The 16,289-nt window shown below is 39.5% G+C and overlaps 1 protein-coding gene across 1 annotated transcript in view; it reads right to left on the reverse strand.

The window, feature by feature from the left end:
- LOC126271870 (ubiquitin carboxyl-terminal hydrolase 14) overlaps positions 1–16,289 on the reverse strand; it is a 96,201-nt gene that overhangs the window by 16,541 nt on the left and 63,371 nt on the right. Inside the window, exon 7 of the mRNA XM_049974216.1 lies at positions 15,835–15,900. Within this exon, the coding sequence (XP_049830173.1) occupies positions 15,835–15,900 (66 nt within the window). The remainder of the gene's footprint in view (positions 1–15,834; positions 15,901–16,289) is intronic.

A 16,289-nucleotide genomic window follows, 5' to 3' on the forward strand; every position in this document is an offset into this window, starting at 1 on the left:
TGATTGCCTAGACAAATAGCTTTATAGGAACTGTCAGTGTATTTCCATGCACAGCAGGGGGAAAAAAAAAACATGTGCGCCAGAAGCCAGGTACTGATTTACAGACAAGTGCCAATCGTCAACTAGCAGGGTATTCCTCAAATAGGCTCTCCTCTCGGCATGACTAGACTCTCATATCCTCTAGCCGATAAAGTTCCAGATGATGCTGATAGTTAGCACTAAATAAGGACATCTTTCCTCCAGTAAAATCAGTCTTGCCCTGAGGAAGGCCTCTTTAATACCACTGAAATGTTGGTTTTATAGTTTGTATATATTAAACTATTTCATATAGCAGCAGCAATAAAAAACACTGATAAAGGTTAAAGGAAAGTAAAATCTTTCAGAGCTAGTGATTCATTATTCTGGCAGAAGAGGAACGAAGAGGGATGATGAAAAAGGACTGGTGAGCTTTAGGAAATGGGAAGAGTTCAGGAAAGTCACCCAGAACACCCAAATCAGGGGAGGCTTACTGGACGGGATGTGAAGGGAAGACTGATTGCTGAGGACTGCCTCAGATGAGATTTGAAAATGTGTTTAAAAGTGGAAGATAGGGCAATAAGTAAGACAGAGCTTGTTGACAAAACATTGTGCAAGAGTTAATAACAGCAGAAAGCAAAGTGCATTATATGTGGTAGAGAGAGGGGTTGGGAAAATACAAGGTATAAGCCCAAAGAAAGTGGAGAAATAACGTAAATTGAGGCCATGTTGGTGGCAAGAATCAAGGACACGTTGCAATGCCAGTTCCCACCTACAGAGTTCTGGGAAGCTAGTCTGTGGGGGAGGAATGGCATGTGTTAAAACAGATACACAGGACATGACTATCATGCTGCAGAGCAATGCTCTGCAACAGAATACTGTGTGCTGCCAATATACACCCTTTGTCTATGCATACTCATTGTAACTAATAATGTGCTGGCAATCATATGAATGTAGAAGGCTGAACTGTGTTTACATAACAGCTGGTACATGATGTGTAGTTTCACATATGGCTCCCTTTAACAGCATATGTTTTGCCATTATGTATTTATGTCTATTCGTATGTAGACCCATTTGTCAGGCATTTTTGTTGTCTTATCTTGTTCAAACTGCTGGATGTTTTTGACCTTATGTGCTAGTTCGCTTGTTTATCTGTCTATCCCACCTATATTAATGAACATCTTGCTCCCGTATCTTTTTTAATGCTGATTTCTGCACACTTAGAGTGGTTAATTGTTATTTAAGAATTTGCACTTAACTCTCCGTTTACAGTTCAATACACTTGAGGGCCTCTCCTGATCATTTTTTGACAATTTATTTGCAAATTTGACAGCAGTTTTCTTTCCCACCCTTACTTACCTTGCTTATACATAGTTCATTTGTTATTCACCAAACTGCACTGATCGACTGTTACTACCATCTCCTGCACTGTTTTATTTCCCAAATGCTGTAGAGTCTGTTCAGTACACTGACTTCCTCTATCTCTCGGTCCTGTTATTAAATTTTTGTCCATTTTCACTTCTTTTCCAGGACCTCACACAGTTGCAATTTATTATTATAATTCTTTACTATCACAATATTTTGTAGTTTTTGTATTGTACAGCCCACTTTTCTAGTGAGAAATTCTCACTCACTCCTCGTCAGTTCTCACTATTTTCATATGAATTTTTCTACATTTTTCCTATCTTTTTACTCACTTGTCTTTCTTTCTGCTCCATTTCCCCCCTTTGCTTCTTTTTAGCTACTCCCACCACCTTGAATATTCCAAATGCTCCTCTCTTGCCATGGAGAAACCCGTCACTTATTATATTCGGGCCTTTTGCAAACATGCTCTTGCACTACCAAAACTAAGGTCCCACATTTTGTTTCTTGAAACCATCTTGCCCACAGGAGTTACCACCAATAGCCTAACATTGGACATTTTTTGATGTAATCCTAGTGTGCACCAATCCCTTTTACAGTTGAAAATACAGCTATCTCTGCACTTACACTTCTAATAAGCTATCTGCCTCATCTACCAATTTCCACTCCACCAGACTTCTCTCCTCCTGCTAAAACATGCAGTTACAGAACTGTCATGTGTCCTCCGATGGTATCATCTGTCAAGTCAACTTCAAACTGCAACACAGACCAGACTTCACCAATAAAAAGCTATTTTACTTTCTCCCAAACTACCTCAATAGTTATGTTTCCCTTCCTGCCTCCTCCAGTTCCTGTAACAGCAAGATCATCAACTAGCACTCCTCTCCTATAAATGAGCTTGACCAACCTTAACATCCCCCCAGCCTTCACCACTGCCTCCTAGAGCAATTGTAATTATAGTCGCAAGAACCAGCCACAACAGCACTGTGTTTTCAGTCTTGCATCTAAGGCTCTCCCCCTTCTGAATTATCTATATATTCACTTTCAGCCCTAAGCCTGCATTTAATCATGCTGCTTTGGTGAAAGACCTACTTCCATTCACAGTAATGTCAACTGGAAAAATCACTTTGCAATCCAATCCCAGAACCCACCCAACAGCAAACCTAACACTGAACCCTCCCTTGAACAATTTCAACCACGATCCCCTCTTGATCCATCATCACTACTGCACAAATCATCCCTTGTAACCCTTCCAAGAATTCCTAATATTCAGCATTGCTTCACAACCCTTCTTAAGGCTCTACAACACGACCCTAACCTGTCCTCTTCAACTCCAGGCAATTCATTCCTTAAAAACTGATGACTCCACCATTATCCTCCCAGCGGACGAACGATCTACCACTGTGGTATTAGAAAGACAAAGACAAATATACAAATATGTAAGCAACGGCCAAAGCCAGCTATCTGACACCTCTCGTACAGCACCTGCTATCAAGACCTGTGATACAAACTGACGTACAGTCCTTCCTTAAAACTTCAGGCTACTCATTAAGGTCTAACACCTCAATCCATAGAAATTCTTACCCTTTCCAAATTAGGCACTCCCTCCTTTTACCCTCTTCCTAAGATCCACGAACCCAATCACCCTGGCTGTCCCATCATTACTGGCTTCAAAGCACCCACTGAATATATATTTGCCTTAGTTGATCAACACGCGCAACCTATAGTACAAAGAATCCCCTCCTATATTTAAAACACGGAACACTTCCTAGATCCTCTGAAATCTTTGCCTGTACCACTCCCATTACACACCTCGTGTCACCACAGATGCCACCACCTCCCATTGTAACAACAATCCCCATATGCATGGTCGGTCTGTTGATTAAAATTACCTCAACCAGCATCCACCTGGTTCCAAACCTATGACATCTTTCCTGCTCACATTGATCAACTTTATACTTACTTGAGAGAAAGACATACAAACATATCAGGGGCACAGCCATGGGAACCAAGATATGGGTCACTTGAAGTGGCGCTTTCTGGAATCCATAAGACTTCAGCCCCTGGTTTGGTTTAGATATATTGATGAAATCTTTGCCATAAGGACTCATGGTGAGGCTGACCTGCTAAAATTTTTCGAATCTCTTAATACATTCCCCCAATTAAATTTCACTTGGTTTTATTCTGAATATCATGCCACGTTCCTTGATGATGACATCCTCACTGAGTGGCAGCTACAGACTTACTTTCACATTATACCTACTACCAAACAACAGTGCTTACATTACAGTTGCCATACTTTCCATGTCAAACGATCACTCATGTACAGCCTTCGCGTTTGAGACAAACTTATTTGTTCAGATGCAGCCTCATTACAGCAGTACACTACCATCCTCACCTCATACTTCCCTGGTTGTAATTACCCCACCAGCTTAGTTGAAAATCATATTTCCCAGACCATCACATCCAATCCTGATACTGCTTATCCTCTTATCCTGCCAAAAAACAATTTATGAATACACAACTTGTCACTCAGTATTATGCTGGTCTTTAATGTACTAATCAATTACTTTGACAAGGGTATGACTTTCCTAAAATCATGTCATGAAATGAGGTCATTCTGCCAATATTCTTCCCACCGCACCTAGAACAGCTTCAACCCCCCCCCCACCCCCCTCCTCCTCTAACTCCGCAATATCCTGGTCAGACCCTGTGCTCCTACTGCACTCATTTCCCTATCCTATGACTTGTCCTACGCACCCTTGTGACACCCCTGTACCAGCCCTGTGACTGGCAGAACACACACTATCAGAGCGAGAGCCACCTATGAAATGGCATATGCCTTATACCAGCTGTTACGTAAACACTGTTCGGCCCTCTACATTGATTTAAGTACCAACATGTAGTAGGGCAAAAAAATGGGTTTATATTAGCGACACACAATACCCTGTTGCAGAGTATGCTCTACAACATGACAGTCGTGACTTCTGTACCTGGTTCGCCACATGTACCATCTGGATTTTTCTGCCAGACACTGGTTTCTCAGAACTTTTCAAGTCGGAACAGGCATAGCAACATGTCCTCGGTTCTCACCAGTCTGGTGGCCTTAATTTACATTATGATCTCCAATTTCCTTGGTTTCAACACTAGTTCTCAGTAACTATTCATTTCTTCAGTCCCTTTTAGTTTTCTATAATTTGTGTTTTCTGACCTGTCTATCCCCCCTCCTGCCTCTGCTATACATAATGCACTTAGTTTTTTGCATTGTTTTGTCAGCAAGCTCTGTCTTACCTATTATTCCATCTCCCACCTTCAAGCTCTCAGGTTCTCACATCTCATCCAGTGCACGTGCACCCCCCCCCCCCCCCCCTCCCCAACAATTGGTCTTCCCTTCTCATCTCGCCTTCCTAAGTCTTCCCTGATCTTGGATTCTTGGCAACTGTTCTGAGCCCTCCCAATTTCCTAAACCTCATCAGCCCTTTTTCTTCCTCGGTCTTCCTTCACCTTCAACATTCTGCCAGGAGGAGGAGACAAGGGCTTGGAAAGCTTGCACATTTCTTTAACTTTATATGTCTTTTCTTCCCCTGCTGCTGCTTTGTGAGTATTTTTTGTATGTATCCAATTATATTATATTTAAAAAATTGATTTTTTCAAGTATTTTAAATTTTATACAATGTCAAGTTTCAACAACCAGAAAAAAATTTTTAATCATTTCGACACTAGTCACAGAAGTCTATACGTTATCTTGAAGAATTCCACCCAAAAACGGTACAAAAGGTCAAAGAATTAATCCCACTGAAGCAGAACTCCAGACAGTACTGGTGGGATTCAAAACGTGAGAAAGTACTGGAAGAAGGCAATGAGGCTCTTTTCTAGTGTAACAGAAAGAAAAGCTAGAAAATAAACAACACTTCTATGAAATTTTAGCAAGTGATGAAAATCATTAGCAAACCAAGAGGGAACACATGAAGGAGAACTGGACTTCGTCAAAGAAAATTTTTCCAAATATAACATGCGAGATTTTTTATAAGATTTTGCAGGAATAATACTAGGTTATACCCCTCAAAACCTATGTTTTAGAAAGTTAGATGGGAGACTTGCCTTTAACAATCTCGGAAACTCTCAGGAACAGGCATTTTGAACTCAACTGCCCCAAACCACCCTCATGACCTATGAAAATCTCCACTTACACCCACACCAAATCCCTACCATCCTCACAAGGAAGGTTCACAGGCATATCCTCCAATTCAAAAATAACAGAGCTTCAAGTCCGTCATAGAAATCATACAAATCATGAGAGATTTAGCAAACAGAAAAGCTTCCCAAAGACTGGAAATGTGCCCTAAATCATACACCACACAAAAAAGGCAACAAAACGGATTTAATTAACTTCTCCAAGTGACATACAAAATTCTGTCAGCACGAGGTCAGCAGCAGCCTGATCACAAAACTGTCGAACATCAAGTCGGATTCCACACTGGTCTAAACATTAGAGGGCAAACTTTTAATTACAAACAAGTTTAAAATACAAAGTCTTCAGAAACAGCCAATCATATGCTCATTGTGGACTTCAACAAGACGTATGCTCCTGCTGCTTGGCAATACCTTTTAGTTATCCTCAAACACCAGCTCAGCATGAAAGTCTCATCTCTCTCTCTCTCTCACACACACACACACACACACACACACACACACACACACACTAAAGGTCATGGGTGAGATGTCAGAACCATTTCTGACCAAAACTGGTGTTTGGCAGGGTGACAGCCTTTCTCCTATCCTCTTCAATTTGGTTTTGGATAAAGTCATCAAAGAGTGGTAAAAATAACTTAAAAACCAAAACTGCTGGAAGACATGTAAGACTTGAAGGAGCTAAAAATGACATCCAAATCTATTGCCTATCTTTATTAGATGATATGGCAATACTAGCTGATGACAAAATGACAGCAATTAAACAGACAGACATTTTCATGGAATGCGCTGAAAGAGTTGGCCTTTAAATATCCTTCCTAAAAACCAAGTGTATCTGCTCCAAACATCCCACTCAAAAACTGATTACAAAATGTACAAATCTAGGGAGTTCCACACTTCAAGGACTTCAGCAAAATCCTTGAATCGACAGGGGGAGAAAAAATTCAGGTACAATAACTTGAAGAGAGCTTATGATAAAATCTACAACACCTAAAACAAAAAATAAAAGCCCCTACACACAAAAATCAGCCACTATTATGCATTAATCAAGCCACAGAAAATATGATCAGGAAGATATACTAAAAGAAGAATGCAAAATTTAAGCAAAGATACTCTGTCCCGAAAGACCAGAAAGTGGACCCAAACTATAATCATGAAAAATTATCAAATCTTGCGGCAGGCATAAGAAAAAGAAGATTGAAATTTTATGGACACTGCGTTATGCAGTACAACGCAAAAACATACCACAGGTCCAGCTGGTCACATAGGATTTAGAAAAGCATCATATAAACCCATCAGACAGTTTTAATAGAAACTTATACAGACAAAAAAATTATCAAATGGGAGGTACTGCTAACTAATCTAGTTGCTGACAGACTAGGGACAAACTAGACTGAAGAAAGAGAAAGAATCCATGAAATAAAAAATGAAAGCTGCTTGGAAACACTGAAAATTTAAACACAATAGTGCTGCATGATGTGATAGGGTCCATTTGCACTTAATATGTATTTTGCTTAATTCAAGAACAACGAATGTCAATTTTTCATGAATTTGAGATACATTTTTCAAAAGAGTGAACAATCTCTGTTGCAGTTATATAATTATTGTATTGATTCCAATTACACATTTCAAGCAGTTAGCACACCACCAGACTGGAATAATAAGAAAATAATTACAGCCCAAATATGTGAACCTAGTGAGCAACAGGTTTGGTAAATGTGACAGGTGAATGAATTTGAAAGGCTTTAAAATTTATGTGGTTCCACACTGAAAACATTAAGTATTGGGCTCAGTTGTCATTCAAAATGGTGGCAGAAAACATGCTTGTCATAAACTGCAATTTAACTTACAGGGACATAAAAAAAGCTAAAAGGATAAATAGCAAAAGCATTGTGTATACTGCATTAGGGGAGGGGGCAAATAAAATATAGAAGTAATGAAAAGAAGGTGTCTTGCAATTAAAACTCATCATAGCAGAAGGGAGAGCCAGTACAGTGGTAGGTACAGATTTTGTATTTACAGCCGTCAAACTAAATAAGGTGGAATTGCAGTGCACTTGCCGACAGTAAACACGGAAGTTGTGCAGCGAGTATACAGACAGGAAAAACTGCAAAAGTTTAAAATCAGCCCGGTGGCAGCACTGGAGCAGCCGGAACTTAAATCATGAGCAGGGGAATGGGAGAGGGGAGAATGGAAAAGTATGAGCAGGGGAATGGGAGAGGGGAGAATGGAAAAGTAGAGGAGTGTAGTGTTTTGATTAAGCACACCCAACATTTACATCAAGCACTCATATCATCAGCGACAGTAAATGCTTACAGAAAGACACACTAATGGAATTCTGCCCATCATACGTTTTGGGTGTCTCATTTTTGCGCAGGCCAATGAAACGTATAATTTTCAAAAGAACTAATAATGCTAAGGCAAAGAAATTTACTGCTTCAGTGTACTCATTTCTTAGTCATAGTAATTTTGATCATTATTTAATCCTTCACTCCTGTTTTATTCTTGCATAATGTCTATAAAGTATGTTATGTAGCACCATATAATACTGAGGAGGAGTACGTCTTAAGGAAGCATGTCTCTCAGGAATGGTACTGTTATATAGATAATGTTTGAGAGGACCTACAGTTAGTTTTTACATAAGGTCCTCTAAATGGGTCATAAAATGAAAGATAAATATTTAAGCTGATATATTTAATCAATCATATCATTACACATTTATTTTTTTCTTCTTTGTACACAGACTACAGGAGGTTGAATATATGGGGACCCTTATGTATTAATGTGAAAGTGTAGGGAAAAGTGAAAGGGTGGAGGGAATAAAAAAGGAAATGGTGTGCCATGTGGTTCATGTAAGATGTTGTAACAAAGGGCAGCTTGCCATGCTGTTGGAGTGAAGTTTTGACCTGAGAAGAGTCTACATCTACTTGGATACTCTGCAAATCACTCTTAAGTACCTGGAAGAGGGTTCATCGAACCACTTCTACAATAATTCTCTACATTCCAATCTTGAACTGCGCGCGGAAAAAAATGAACACCTATATCTTTAAGCTCTGTTTTCCCTTATTTCATGATGATCATTTCTCCCTATGTAGGTCAGCGTCAACAAAATATTTTCACATTTGGAGGAGAAAGTCGGTGACAGAATTTTTGTGAGAAGATTCTGCCGCAGCGAAAAACGTTTTTGTTTTAATGATGTCCAGCCCAAACACTGTATCATATCAGTGACTCTCCCCCCAGTTTTGCGACAATACAAAACGTGTTGCTCCTCTTTGAACTTTCTTGATGTATCCGTTAATCCTATCTGATAAGGATTCCAGACAACACAACAGTTTTCCAAAAGAGGACGGACAAGCGTAGTGGCACTCTATTTAGTAGATCAGTTACATTTTCTAAGTGTTCCACTGATAAAATGCAGTCTTTGGTATCCCTTTCCCACAACATTTTCTGTGTTCTTTCCAAATTAAGTTGTTCATAATTGTAATTCCTAGGTATTTAGTTGAATTTACGGCCTTTGGATTTGACTAATTTATCATGTAACCAAAGTTTAACAGATTTCTTTTAGCATTCACATGGATGACCTCACACTTTTCGTTATTTAGGGTCAACTGTCAATTTTTGAACCATTCAGATATCTTTACTAAATTGTTGCAATTTGTTTTTATCTTCTCATGACTAATAAATGACAGCATCAGCTACAAACAACCTACGACGGCTGCTCAGATTGTCTCCTAAATCATTTATATAGATGAGGGACAGCTGAGGGCCTATAACACTATCTTGTGGAACACCAGAAATCACCACTGTTTTACTCTATGACTTTCCATCAGGTGCTAGAGACTGTGACCTCTCTGCCAGGATATGACAAATCCAGTTGCAAAACTGAGACAATATTCCATATGCATACAATTTCACTCCAAATCAAGTGTGAGCTACAGTGTCAAAAGCCTCCTGGAAAACTAGAAATCTGGAATCAATTTGTAATCTCTTGTCAATAGCACTCAATACTTGGTGTGGGTAAAAAGCTGGTTGTGTTTTAAAAGAATGATATTTTCTAAACATTTGTTGAATGTGTGTCAATAGACCATTCTCTTCAAGGTAACTTGTCATGTTCAAACACAACATAAATTCCAAAATCCTTCTTCAAATTAACGTTAATGATGTGGCCCTGTAATTCAGTGGATTACTCCTACTACCTTTTTTGAATATTGGTGTGACCTGTGCAACTTCCTAGTCTTTAGGTACCTATCTTTGTCGAGCAAACAGTTGTATATGATCATGAAGTATGGCGTTATTGCTCCAATATACTCTGAAAGGAACACAACTGGTATACAGCCTGTACTGAAAAATTTGATTTTCTTAAGTGACTTAAGTTGCTTCACTGCTCTGAGGATATCTATTTCTAATATACTCATGTTTGCAGCTGTTCTCGATTCAAATTCTGGAGCATTTACTTCGTCTTCTTTGGTGAAGGAATTTCAAAAAGTGTGTCTTTAGTAGCTCTGGTTTGGCAGCATTTCCGTTAATAGTATTTCCATTGCTATCACGCTGAGAAGACATTGATTGTGCCTTGCTGCTAGCATACTTTACACACAATTTCTTAGGACTTTCTGCCAGGTTTCAAGAATGTTTCATTGCAGAAACTATTAAAAGCATCTCGCATTGAAGTCCGCACCAAGTTTCAAGCTTCTGTAAAAGATAGCCAATCTTGAAGATTTTGTGTTCATTTAAATTTGGCATGCTTTTTCGTTGTTTCTGCCACAGTGGTCTGATCCATTTTGTGTACCATGGGGGATCAGCTCTGTCATTTGTTAAGTTATTTAATATAAATCTCTCAATTTATGTTGATAATATTTCTTTGAATTCAAACCAAGAATGGAAACGAAGGCGTCATAAGTGCTGAAAGAAGAGGGGGACGGGTAATTGTTTTTAAGTAGGAAATAGGTTACAAGGGGGTGCGAGGTGAGGGTTGGGGGTCTGAAATATTTTATTCTGGAAAGAAGATGGATAACATAGTATTGTAAGAAGTTTGATTTCTTGCAATCAAATGCTCATTAAGACTTTTCTGCAAACCGTGCCACAAACTTGGAAATATATAATTCTTCCGAAAGTGAAAGTTTCTTCCCCTACTGGGTTGGGCGGGGGGGGGGGGGGGCATAGTAGAGGATCTGCAATTTGTCCATAGGAAGCTGTTTATGCTTGCTTCTCTTTAAAAAAAGCTGAGCTGTTTTTGATGCACCCTTTCTAGTTAAAAATCAAACAATAGAAAATCCAGGATGGAATGTGACAATAATGTGAAAAGAAAAGTTGCTACTCTATATGTAGAGGAGATGCTGAGTCGCAGATAGGCACAACAAAAAGATTATCACAAACATAGCTTTTGGACAGAAAGGCCTTTGTCGAAATTAGATTAAAAACAAACACATACACACACTCACAAATGCAACTCACACACACCACTGCAGCCTCAGGCAACTGAGGTGAACACTGCAAGCAGCAGTACCAGTGCATGGTGGGAGTGGCGACTGGTTGGGGATAAGGAGGAGGCTGGGGTGGGGATGGGGAGGGATAGTAGGGTAGTGGTGGTGGACAGTGGCATGCTGTTGGGGAGTGCACAGGGACGAGGTGGAAAGAGGGTAGGGTAGCTATGTGCAGTCGAGAGGTAGACGGAGGGCAGTGGAGAGGTAGGGGGGGGGGGGGGGGAGGGAAGGGGAGATAGTGGAAAAGGAAAGAATTAAAAAGACTGAATGCGATGGAGGAATGAGGGCTATGTAGTACTGAAATGGGAACAGAGAAGAAGCTGGATGGGAGAGGACAATAGCTAAGGAAGGTTGAGACCAGGAGGGTTACGGGGACATAGGGTTTATTGCAGGGAAAGAGTTCCCACCTGCTCAATTCAGTAAAGTTGGTGTTGGTGGAAGGATCCATATGGCACAGGCTGTGAAGCAGTCATTGAAATGAAGGATGTCATGTTTGGTAGCATGCTCATCAACAGGGTATTCCACTTGTTTCTTGGCCACTGTTTGTTAGTGGCCATTCATGCAGACAGACAGCTTGTTGGCTGTCATGCTCACACAGAATGCAGCACAGTGGTTGCAGCTTAGCTTGCAGATCACATGACTGGTTTCACAGGCAGCCCTGCATATGAGGTAAGGGGTTGGGAGCAGGGATGGAAGAGTAATTGCGTACATTAGGCGCACGGTGGAATACCTCTGTGGGAGGGGGGGGGGGGGGGGGGGTGCAAAGGATAGTGGGCAGGGCATTACTCATTTCAGGGCAGGGCAATGAGAAATGTCCTGCCCATCCACTGAACCTACACAATATATTCATCCATCACTACACAACCCCTGCTCCCAACACCTTACCCCATGGCTCATACCCCTGTAATAGACCTACATGCAAGACCTGTCCTATACATCCTCCCGCCACCGCCACCCACTCCATCTAACCTCCCAACTGCAAATAGCTGCCCTACCCCCTTTCCCCCTGTGCTCTCCCCAACAGCATGTCACAGGCTGAAAGCTTTTTGTTGTGCCTATCTGCGGCTCAGAATCTCTGCTATATGGTGAATAACAACTTTCCTTTTCACAATATTGTTACTTTCTAGTTCTTGAAATTTAGTATTGAAGACTTGTCAAGTTTGACCAATGTACAAAAAGGGGCATTGTAAGCACACATTTTTGTAGACCCCAGAGCAAGAATATGGGTCTCTCGACGATTGTTCATTGTGATAATTATGATGTTGGAGCTTATCATGAATTGTGAAAGCTACCTTTATGTGATTACCTATAAGAAGGTTGGTGAGTCTGTAAGAGAGGTCTCCTAGAAAAGGTAAGGAGACATAGATGGGCTTAGAAGTACTGGCTCTGGGGTCGAGGGAGGATCTGTTTCATACATTTTTTATTGTATATTTGGCCTACCAGACCATCAACTGGTTCCAGCAATAGGTCTCAAATTTGGAATCTCTTTTTCCCACAGTTTCTGAATCTGAGGGGAGGTCACAAACTTCAACCATAGAAGAAAAAAAGCTTCTTTTGTAACTGAAAGAGTGGCAAGATGTCAAGTGGATGCCGATGTCATTAGTTGTGGACTTTCTATCAATACAAAACCCAATATATTATTGAATAAAGATAATGTTAGGTCAGAATAGTTGACACAGCATTCACTGATGTGATGGTGAGTGGAAACCACTTTTGGATAAAGACAGCCAAATTTACCTGAGAGGAGGTGCATGTCATCCATCGATGCATTCATTATAGCAAAAATATTGTCCACATATTTGCATTAAAACGAGAGTTTCTTACAAAGAGTGGAAGCGTGCGAGAAATAGTGGTTTTCAAGGGTGTTGACAAATATGTGTGCTTAATGACCTGTGAGCTAGATGCCCATTGCATCATTACCTCTGTTTAGACAGGATGTTATTAAAAGAAAAATAAATACATGACGTAATGAGGTGGAGGAGACAGATACGCTCATCAACTTCATCTGGATTTAATTTGCTACATCTGGATGGACTGTCAAAATGATATCTATTGTTTCTTGATTGGGAACATTATTGTACATATTTTTTATGTCAAGGTAAGCCAAACAAGAGAAGGATGGGAAAAATTTTTCCTGTAGTGACTCAACTAATACTTTGCAGTCAGGGAAACTCATGTCAACTAATTGCTCAATCAACATTTTGATGTAACATTCACTTTAACTGTCAAGTTTAGGACTGGTAGAAAGCCCACAACTAGTGATGCCATCATCCACTTGACACACTGCCACCCTTTCCGTTACAAAAAAGCTTTTGTCCTTCTATGGTCGACCATTTATGTTATCTCCCCTTACATCCAGAAACTGCTGAACGAGAGCTTGCAAACTTGAGATACACTGCTCGTACCATACTAGTCTGACAGAATATGTAATTAAAAAAATCTCTAAAAGCAACATCTCCCTCAACCTCAGTGCTGTTACTTCTGAGTCCATCTTGTCTCCCTCACAAAACTTGTTAAAGGCCATCACGTGAAGGTACCTTTCACAATTAACAATAAGATCTAACACAATTTTCATCACAATGAATGACCGCTGAAAGACCTATATTCTTGCTCTGGCATCTACAAAATCATGCGCTTAAGGTGACCCTCTTCATATATTGGTCAAACTGGATGAGCCCTTGAACAGATTTCAAGAACACCTTTTAACAAGGAAGGGTGCCATGAAAAGTAACAACCTTCTCCTATCATCTCAGGAGAAACAAGCATAATCAGCCTCCTTTGGACAAATTAATAAATCCTCAGATATGCCCCAAAGGACAAAAAGCTCTCTCTTTTGGAAGAACTAAAAATTTCCAAATTAATGAGACGGCCTGCGGAACACAGTCAATACAGTTGATTACGGAAAGACAATTTTTTACGGTAGTATGTTATCCATCTTCCTTCCAAAATTAAATGTTCCTGCCCCTCCCCCCTCCTCCCACTTCCACTCACCCCTACCCTCCCTCTTAGCCTATTTCCTCATTAAAACCAATCCTCCTTTCCCTCTTCTTACAACACTTATGGCACCTTTCTTGCTATCCTTCCTGGGTCAAAATTTTCCTCTAACTGCACAACAGCCTTCCCTTTTCATTACGGCAACATTACCCTCCATCTTATATGAATCTCATGTCACACTATTTCCTCATTTATCTCCCTCCCCCCTTCTTCCAATTATTTCATGTTAATAAAAAGTTCCCTGCATATCATACCTCCAACCTCCCCCCCCCATCTCCATTCCCCTACATTTCATTTAAATTCCCACTGTTCCAGCACTACCACCTCACTGGCTCTCAAGTCACGCAGTTTCACCTCATTTAGTCTGGTGGTTGTACATGTGTACCTACCACTGTCCCAGCTCTTCCTTGCTCTTGTATTTTATTCACTGCAACCCCACTCCCTCCCCTCCCCAATTTGGTAAACTCAATGCTTTTGCTATTTATCCCTTTAGCTTTTTTTATGGTTCACCGACATTAACTTGCAGTTTATGACAAGGGTGTTCCTCACTATCATTTTACATGACAATTGAGCCCAATACTTGAAACTTTGAGGGTTCAAACAAGTAAGTTTTTAAGACAGCGATATTAAACCCATTGTTTGTTAGTTTGCATATCTGAGCTGTAATTAGTTTCTTATTGTTACAGTCTGATGATGCACCAACCACGTGAAAATCATAATTGGAATTAATACAATTACGTAATTGCAACAAAGATTGTTCATGCATCTGAATAATTTATCTACTGTTACTGCATCTGCTGGGAAATCAGGTAAGAAAGTTGCAACGTTTTATTTTTAAGAGCAACCACAATTTTGCTTTAATGGGAACTACTGAACTGGCTTCTAGGACACCAATGTTTTATCATAAACATGGAAGTACTTAATGCAACAATAACAAATTTGTGCAATGGTAAAGGATCTAACATGTTTTTTCATTTCTGGAGCAGACTATGACAAACGTGGTAAATATAACACTAGAATAGACTTGCCATTGCTTTAGTTTCTCACTGATGAACTTCTGCCTGACATAATAAAAACAGTGTATATTGTTTTTATTGAGAGGAAGGTGTATTGTAGAGGTCTGCAGAAATTCTTTAAGGAAGCAATGTGCAATTTCTTTCTTTCTTTTTTTTTTTTTTTTGCGAGGAAATTACTTGAATGCCTAACTGTACTAAAATGATCAAAATGATGTAAGAGTGTTTTACAAGAATGTAAGACATTTCAATTGACCTGAAATAAAGAAAATAGCCACTATTTATATTGCTACAGTAATTATAATTAGCAGCATCTTAAAAATTATTTTAAAGTATCAATCAATCAATCAAAATTAATTTAGTGGGATGGAATATAAATGTAACTGCAATATTCAATGACCACTACCTCGATTGAGCACACTTATTTTTCATTAGGTGGTTGTTGAAAACAAGTAACTAACTTCAATTGCAGGCTTTGGCAGAAAAATAAATGTTTCGTTGTAAATACTTTAGGAGTAATGGAAGCAACTCACCAAATAGTACTGTAGCAGGACAAAGGACTTCTTCCGAAAGCTACTATGTTTTCTTTCTCTTCTGTGTGTGCCTACTCAAGGAGTGGCCTCCTTTACACCCAAAGTATTTGCATTTTGCCGGAACTTCCCTTATTATATGAATGTTTCATTGTGGTATACTTAAAATGCCACTGTGGTGCAATAGTAAGCAAGCCTATACTTCTATCAAATTATTGTCATGTACACAAATGTATGATTTTTACTTACTGTCTTAGTATACACTGCATCTCGTTGCAAAGAGGGAGAAAGTTTTGTAATCTGTTCTTGCATTTTCTGCAGAAATTGACAAATCAAAACCATTAATACACAGTTTCAAATTTTAAAAAACATAAAAAGCAAATGTTACTGCATATTCAACTTACAACATTTTTCTTACTGTAAACTATTCTGCATAGATGATCAATCAGACAATAAAGATATGAGGCACTCTCTTTGCACCACCTCTTGTACTACAAATGTTCTAGTGGAAACAGTTCCATACTACAACATGCTCACTACCAATTTTACAAATGAAATCAATTGTTACTTTACATTAAAATACTTTGAGGTTTTTACATGGTATATGATGAGTCATGCTGGTACCCCTAAGGCCAAGTGCTTGTAACCATTATAGTAAAATGAAATCACAAAAAAAATCTGTGACCATTGGGCCACCAAAAGGC

The sequence above is a fragment of the Schistocerca gregaria genome, chromosome 5, assembly GCF_023897955.1.
Source record: "Schistocerca gregaria isolate iqSchGreg1 chromosome 5, iqSchGreg1.2, whole genome shotgun sequence".
Classification (NCBI taxonomy): domain Eukaryota; kingdom Metazoa; phylum Arthropoda; class Insecta; order Orthoptera; family Acrididae; genus Schistocerca; species Schistocerca gregaria.